The sequence below is a fragment of the Micropterus dolomieu genome, linkage group LG23, assembly GCF_021292245.1.
Source record: "Micropterus dolomieu isolate WLL.071019.BEF.003 ecotype Adirondacks linkage group LG23, ASM2129224v1, whole genome shotgun sequence".
Taxonomy (NCBI): domain Eukaryota; kingdom Metazoa; phylum Chordata; class Actinopteri; order Centrarchiformes; family Centrarchidae; genus Micropterus; species Micropterus dolomieu.
In genome coordinates this window covers 25,368,442-25,377,019 of record NC_060172.1, presented here as the reverse complement: position 1 = coordinate 25,377,019, position 8,578 = coordinate 25,368,442, and the positions used below count along the sequence as shown (strand labels likewise).

The window sequence follows — 8,578 nt, the reverse complement described above, 5'->3', positions numbered from 1 at the left end:
AAAATTGGTGTCGATTAACTCATCAATTAATCAGTGCTAATGCCGCTTCACTCTGGACTAGTCACATGCTAATCAGAGGGCTAACACACAGAGACACACAACCGTTCACACCTTCAGGCAATTCAAAGTCTGCAGTTCACATAAACTCCTCACAGACATCTTCATGGTCACTTGGATAACGTTATTTGAGGTAGTTTACCTGAGTATTTTCTTTTTCTGCTTCTTTATACCTCTACAAAGTTCTACTCCACGAGTTTTCAGAGGGAAATACTAGACATTTTACTGCACTACTTTAATCTGACAGCTGTGATATTTTTATCACAAACATTATTATAGATTACACTACTTTACTGTATATAGTGCTAAAGATGAGCTCCCTCTTGACTTGCTACCCTTTTAAAATGCAGCTTATATGTTAAAGCATCAGTAATAATCATCACAAGTGACATCAAGTACTTTTTCCTGATTATATGTACATACCTTTACTTAACTAATGCTTTACAAGCTGTACTAGAGTACTAGAGTTACAAGCTGTACTGTTATTGAATCTTCAAAACAGAGATCACTGCCACTAATGTCCAACACAGACAATTTTTTTTACAACACACCGCTTTGTACTGGCTGTCTCTGTTGTCGGGGATGATGATGATTTCTGCAGTTTTATTTAGGTAAATCTAAGATTGTGATATTTGATCCTTTGATTCTGACTGTTTTTATGGTCATTTGGTGAGCTGTTGGGGATTTCAACTGTCCTTTCTGGTAAACACTGTAAATGTATGTGTGTGTGTGTGTGTAGCAGCAGTTAAGCTCTCTCTCTCTCTCTCTCTCTCTCTCTCTCTCTCTCTCTCTCTCGCCACGCTGGGCAGTGACACTCCTCTGCCACCAGCACTCTAATAGGGAGGGACCAGGCAGCTCACTCAGTACCGCTAATGCAGCTCACTGCCCTGGGCCATGGGCTAAGCTGGAGTACACCTCATCACACACGCACACACACACACACACACACACACACACACGAATACACATGAATGATGGCAGACACACACCATATATCCAACTCTCTCTTATCTCCTGCTAAATCAAAACAAGGTGGAGGGGTGAGAGCTTTTTGCCACTGGATGTTTACTTTCACTGAGTGACATTCTTTAAAGAACAGATTTACTTCAGTGTTTAAGCCTAAGTGCGCATACAGTTAACAGTAAGAGTTAATGGGATATCCAGTTGAGGGTAGGTGTTTGGACCATGGTGGCACACTTCTGTATGGTGCAGTGCATTGGGATGTGTGTATATGTGTGTGTGTGTGTGTGTGTGTGTGTGTGTGTGTGTATGTGGTTTCTCTCTCCCGGGACTCTCATTATCACTGCTGTCCCAGATGTCACCAAGCACATGAAACACACGTAATGAATAATGGAGTCCTATTTCTACATCTCTCCCCATTTCTCTCCTATCCTCCCACCATCTTCCCCTCCATCGCTCGTTTCCTCTGATGCTTCTACTGATGCCTAATCTCCTCAGCGCTCCCTCTATCTGAGATGGTCCATTTAGCTTTATGCAGCATCGTCAGCCTGTCTGGTTAGGATGGGTTTATGGGGGGGAACATGGCGTCTCTGCAGCATTGCGTTGAGTTATATCTACGCAAATTATGTCTTTAGCATACGATCGGTTTTATGTCTGTCCCCAACTGTCCGTTCAGCCTCTCGAAAGCCCCCCCATCCTCCCCTCCCCCAGTGTTTACTGTTTAAAGTCACACAGGGCAAATTGGGACAGAGCATTCAGTGAAGCAGAAGCGACGTGGTCCTATCGCACTGGAAACTGGACCCTGCTCTGTCTGTCTACTCTGTCTCATCTGTCTCTGTCTCTGCCTCTCCTCAACCTCCACCTTTGTGCACCTTTTCTGCTCCTCACCTCCGTCCCCTCAACTTTCTAACATCTACCTCACTCACAGTGAGTCGCTGTACAGCACGACACAGTGGCAAGGGGGCAAGGAGAATATGATTGAAAGATGAGGTAAGCAGTCAGAATTGGTTTGGAAAGAGGACAGCAGTTAGGATTAGACAGTGAAGCGTGGCTTTTTAATGAAAACATGACATAGCCGCGGCTTCTTCCACGTCTTGCATTCCCTCCTTCCAGAAAATGAACAGGCGACAGAGAAGAAGCGAGAGGGAGAAAGAGAGGATTGAATGCTGAGATTCAGATATTGCTCATGCAGTGTTAGTCTTAACCGGCAGCGTGACTCTGTCTGAACAGTTTGATTGTGTTAACAAAGTCTCTTTCATGGAGGAGATGCAGCGGGGTGGGCTCCCGTTGCACAATTAGTTGTTACACATCAGTTGTGCCAATAAAACCTGCTTTGAATGTGAATTGAAAGGAAAGAGGGTGCCATGCATAGATGTTAAGTAAGTGTGCAGCAGAATAAAAGCCAGGAAAGTGTATATATTTAATTGGCTGACACCTGCTTCTACTTGGGCTTTTAATGTACACAGTAGATAGAGCAAATAGAGGGTGGAGCAGGCTCTCGCTTTGAATACATATGCAACACCCCTTTTTTTGCATAAAGGTTTGAAAGGAGGGTAGAACACAGACATCTACTGTTATCTCCTCCACAGTTTACCCTCCATCTTTCCCTTTGCTTTTCTCCTCTACTGTCTTTTCAAGTCATTCAGTCCAAAAGTGCGTATTTTCTGCTTAACACATTCCTCTGCTGCAAAACTGGATGACTGCCATTCAGTGACTCCACTGTGCTAATTTTATAACATAGTTTATTATTTTTCATTCCAGCAGGGAAATATTTTTTGTCCTATTTTAAGCCTGGTAGGTGTTTCTCTCTGTGTGTGTGTGTGTGTGTGTGTGTGTGTGTGTGTGTGTGTGCCTAGCATGTCTGCTTTTGTGAGCACCAAGCATATTCAGGCACCGCAGAGAATATCTCCGGAATATGCTGCATTTTTTTCTTTCTTCTTCTTTCTGTGACAGTCACAAGTCTTTGATCCGCTCTTCCTTCCCTCTCTCGCCTCACCTTCTTTCAAATTCTTCTCTGCCGCTGAGATTTCTGTAACGTCAAACTCAAAGTGTCGCCCATCTATTTCGACAACTTAAACATAAATTATAATTATTATTATATAAGTTATTTACCAAATTACAATGATTAACTTAACGTTAACGTGCCATGTGTGTTTGTGTGGTTTATGATTTATTGCTGATAATGATTTTGTTTACAGGGTAAGACTCCTTCACAACTATGGATTTTTTGGGTTTAAAGTAGAGGAAAATTACACATCATCTTTCATTTAAATTCGCTCTTCCTCCACAACCCTACAAAAGTCAGACCTACTGAACGTCCATGTATAATAGAATATGTATGTGTATTAGTTTATTTGGAAGATTAATCGTTTGAATTCATTTCTTGAGTCACTTTCCTTCTAATCTTCTAACTTTAGACCACATCTCTTTAATGGATAAACAAGTTGTGCTGTAGGCATCTAGCTGAGGAATTATTGTTGTCAGTTTGTGGAGGAGTGAAACCTCTGACCCTCTGCTGCTTTGGCACATTTTCTCCTTGTGTTAGCTTAAAGTCATCATAATGAGCAGTGAAAATACACTAACCTTCATTTAACTGGGAGAGCCCTTGAAGGCGAGGAACCACTGCCTTTGACCATCAACAGGTTTGAGTAAGATGGAGACTCCGGGGATCAGATTGTAGTGATCTGCCAGAAGGAAAACAGGGATGTGAGTTCGATAGCTCATTAGCCTTTTCCAAACTGATTAGTTATGGGGTCCATACAGGGAACTCCCACAGGAACACCAGTGTTTTTACACAGAGCTGCGAGTGCTGCACGGTCATATAGTCAGTTTGTATTTTTATTTTTGTTTTAAAAGCTGCATTCAGACAGGTTAGTCTCATATGATAATTCCTGCTAAGAGAGGATAAAGGTTGTCTACTAAAATAGACTAGTCTAGATTGCCCCTCTAAAGCATGTAGGTCAGATTCACTTACAAGAGCTAAATTAGTTTCCTGTTGGCGGTAGAGAAGTCCAACTTAGTTTCTGAACTGCACATAAAACCTCCAATGAACAGGCCCCAAGTATTTTTTTAACTATCCTTTTTTGTGCGTAGGTGAGACTCCAGCACACATCTTTGTCCTGAAGGTTTAAAAGCTAAATAAGTTCCTTTTATTATCCTCACTTTGAGGCACAGAATTGGACTAAACTGCCTCCAAAGGCAGCAAACTTCAGACTGAGATTCAGGGAATGGCAAAGCTAAAAGAAAGTGTGTTATGTTGTATGTTTTGGGGTAAATATTTGTGACTGGATACAAAACCCACTTGCGTCTGAAAAGCTATATTTAGCAGCTTCATATTATTGCTCCCCCCCCCCATTAATTTCCCTGACATTTACCACCAATTCACCGCTATGGGTTTTAGAGGGTTTCACTGTTTTGTCCTTGATAATTGTAAACACGGTGTGCTTTAATAGTTGCTGAAAGTACACTGAAATCGTAACAGGATGGCAGTGAGAAGACCCTAGCAACAGGGAGAGGATGAGGAAAGCGTGAGTGTGGGAGGGAGGGGGAAAGATGCAGAACATCAATAAATAATGGCCCCACTGAGGAGGTGGAAATATGGGCCTCGTTATCTTTGCGCCGACGCCTTCATTTGCATGTGAGAAAATGAGGCTGCTACACGCTCGCACACACACTCACACAAACTCTTGGACTCACACGAGCTCCAGTATTTATCCTATTTATAGACTCTCTGCTTTTATTTTTCCTATTTTCTCTCGCACATTAATACTTCCATTATTTTCCCTTTTCTTTCCTCCTCTTTGGAATTTGTCATAGCAGCAGGTCTGGTCTGTTGTGTGACTGCGAGGCCACGGGCATTTTGTTGGATTAAAAAAATAAAGCAAAAGCAAACCTTTATTATTCAAGAGAGGTTGGCTAAGGACATGCAGTAGGATTCATTTGAGTTCATTTTATATTACATACATAAAGACGTAGCAAACGGTTATACACACAATCACAGGGTAGCTGCCCAGTGCTGCCACTGAAAATCACAAGTGCAGCTGGAAATTAAATACCTTTCTCATGCGTTTCACTTATTTGCTGGAGCCTTTCAGCTGGTCTGTGGATTTGAATTAGCTTCAAATAAATGTGTCTTACCTAATGAATAAGTGTAGATATGTATAGGATTAAAATTGTCTATGTATGCTATTGTGCATGCACTTATGTGAACATAAGTAGTAAAAGAAATAACCTTGAAGCTTTTTGAAACCTATCATTTAAATATTGTGTTTATTTTTTCTTGACTTTATATTTAACATTTTTGTAAAGCTTGAGAATAATATATATATATATATTTGATAGTTTCAGTTTTTCTGTACCCCTCTGGACCCCATCTGCATCAGGAACACATGAACAATTTCGCTCAACGTTTTTCTATGAATGGGTCTCAGTGAAACCAAACTCATACAAAATCCAACAATGTTGATATCCTCTAGGCAATACAGCTTCTTTCAAAAAGCTTCTTTCTGGGTGAAAGAACTCTTTAAAGAACTATTCATAGTTGACGAAAAATATTTGAACGTCTAAATGGTTCCTTCAAAGCTTTTTTGAAGATCCTTGAGTGCTTCCATTTTTTACCTAATGGTCCTTTTGGTTTCTTAGTTCATGGTGTTTTGTAAAACAAACAGCTCACGTGGCTATTAAAATATACATATTACAACGTGGGTCAACTCACCAGAAAAAGTTGGAAGAAGGAGGCGTTATGTGTGCAATCCCAACTAAGGAATTTCTCTGTGGAGTTTGTGTGTTCACATTTCTTCCAATTTGATTCAACATGCTTGTTTGAGACATATTCCTAGATGCTTAGTGCATTTGGATGAGTTAAACTGGAAGACAAACTCCAGGTTTGTGTAAAAATGTTCAATACTTGCCCTATACATTTTTCATAACCTTTTTAACAGGATCATGTGAATGTGGCAGAATTGAAAAAACACTAACAACCGTTTAATACTTGGAGCGCTTGCATACATGCATGTCTGCATGTTTTGTTGCAGCTGTGTGTGTGTCTATGTCTATGTGTGTTTGTGTGTGTGTGTGCATAATGCACATTAGCTCTGTTTCTAGTTATCTAGTCAAGTCAGCATGAATAAAAGCTGAGGGAGCACAGTGATTTAGTAATTAATATTTTATTCTGTCTGCCACTCTGCTTAGAGACTGAGAGCAAGAAGCTGAGGGAGAGAAAAAGGGTGAGAGAGACGATAAGAGGTTTCACACAAAGAGATGAAGCGAGTCGACTAAAGATAAACTGGTAGACTGATTCTGTGTACAAGCCACTCAGTTAAGAAATAATGTGATGTTCATTGTGTAATCAGCGCTGTTTCTGAGGCGCCACTGCAGATGGGATGAATTCCGTCCCCTGCTGAAAACAGAAAGTGTGGCTTTGACGGATCCAGTTGACTCTTTCTCTCTCCCTGCATATGTCACAGTGTTGTGACAGGCGAGTTGTCGGTGTTGTGGGAGTAGCAGACTTAAAGTGCTCATTATCCTGTAAGGCTTCATTCTAGGGGGCAAACAAAGGCTGCTGTGAAATTGCAGCCTGTGCCTCCTCTCGGGTCATACAGTATATTCCTTGCAAACACATGAACAGTCCATAACTGCTACCTTCAGTATTGCTGCTCAACCCTCCGCTCAAGACCTCGACAAACACAGTGCTTGTAGAAAAATATTAAAAAGTGTTAAATTTTGATGCTGATAAACACACAGGTGCACCTAAATGCAGCTAATCCAGCTGTTGCCTTGTAGCTTGGATGCTAAAAGACACAGGTGGTAGCTATAATAAACTAACCTTATTGTATAGGAGCAACCATTTTGAAATATGTCCCACTTACAGTAAGCTGTGAGACAATTGCTGTTGCATTTGTTTAAAGGTCCAATGAAATGGCTTCATTGATGGAATGTATTCCCTCTTGAAAAAGGATGTTGGGGCAGGACATAACACAGTGAGGCATCAACCTTGTCTTTAAGTTTAATCTGATCGAACGGGCAGAGGCCAAATTGTTGAAAAATTTGTGATGACTTTATTGGCTGAATGCTTTTAATTACACCCATTAGCATGAGGTCACAAATGAAGATTCTGTGTTTACCAGTGACTAGCTAGCATTACCTCAAAGGCACAAGTCTGTGCTTCAGTTACAGTTAACCAATGTCTGAGTTTACCTTAAAATGCAAACTTATATTCTACTTGTACTTCAGGAGGGGCAAATGGAACAGAATGTGTGTGCATGTGTACCTGTATGCAACAAAATTAACAGTTACCCGGAGAATACCTGGACTTCTCTCAGAAGACAGTCAATAGACACAGCATGAAAACTTTGGGTTATTTTTAAGTAACCATGGAGTAGCATAAAATGTGAGGCAAAACAAATTCTATGAAAGAGAACAGGCAGCTCTCATCACACAGTAGCACACCTGATCTCTGGCCTTCCATTGTTGTTGCCACACTTGAAAAGAAGAACATTTAGATAGTTTGGTGATGATAGTGTGGTGCATGAGAGTTTTACGTAGAGGGACAATAAATCTGTCTCTGCACTGTCTATGGGTGGTGCGAGTGACCGCTGTGTGTCCTCCAGGCCTTGAAAGAGGGCCAGGTTTTGGGAAGCAACAATATCAGGCAGGTTGTGCCAACTGTTCAGGCAGCTGTTTGTTCTTAGCACAATACGGTTTTGCAGTGAGTACAATGGATTTGGACCAGAACGATCATCTTAGTGCAGTTAATAACTGGGTGTTTCTGTCTGTCAGCAGTTTTCTTTTGTGGAAATTAATGTTAAGTCTTTACTGAATTTGTCTTCCCTAGGTAACAGGTTCTTGCTGACCTCCTTCGGGGCTCTTTACATCTCTGATGTTCAGAAGGAGGATGCCCTCTCCACATACCGGTGCATCACCAAACATAAGTACAGCGGCGAGACGCGCCAAAGCAATGGAGCCAGGCTCTCTGTAATGGGTGAGCAGCTTGGTGTTTGCTCAAGTTAGCCTGATCTTACTCTTTGTCTTGACCAAAATAATAACCCTATCTCTGTCCTCCAGACCCAAATGAGTCCTCACCCACCATCCTGGACAGTTTCCAAGCAGGGGAGGTGTATGCAGGCCAGAGTATTGAGCTCCCCTGCACAGCGGGAGGTTACCCCAGCCCCACTGTGCGCTGGCTGAAAGATGGTCGCCCGCTACCCTCGGACGCCCGCTGGACACGGCGTTTGACAGGGCTGACTATCAGTGACCTGAGGCAGGAGGACAGTGGCAGCTACGCATGCGAGGTCACCAACAGTTTTGGCTCAAAGGAGGTGTCTGGACAGCTTCACGTTATAGGTGTGTGAGCACAACTCACACATTCACAAGCAACCTGACAGACTCCCACACCATCGTCTCAGTGAATCAGCATGGCAGACGGACACATTCACAAACTCCTCTCCTTTTGGTTTGAGGCACACATATAAGTCGCACCGAGAGTGTGTCTGTAACAAACATGTGTGTGAGCTGGATGATGCCCCGTCATATCAGGTCTCAAAAAGGGAGACAGGGCAATAAT

General features: G+C 42.0%; 1 protein-coding gene across 3 annotated transcripts in view; it reads left to right on the top strand.

Annotated features, from left to right (window-relative positions):
• The window catches only part of LOC123963212 (Down syndrome cell adhesion molecule-like protein 1 homolog), a 52,415-nt gene that overhangs the window by 23,861 nt on the left and 19,976 nt on the right, over nucleotides 1–8,578 (top strand). For all 3 annotated transcript variants that reach the window (XM_046039878.1, XM_046039876.1, XM_046039877.1), the window contains exons 4-5: nucleotides 7,850–7,996; nucleotides 8,080–8,358. In XM_046039878.1, coding sequence (XP_045895834.1) covers nucleotides 7,850–7,996; nucleotides 8,080–8,358 — 426 coding nt within the window. The remainder of the gene's footprint in view (nucleotides 1–7,849; nucleotides 7,997–8,079; nucleotides 8,359–8,578) is intronic.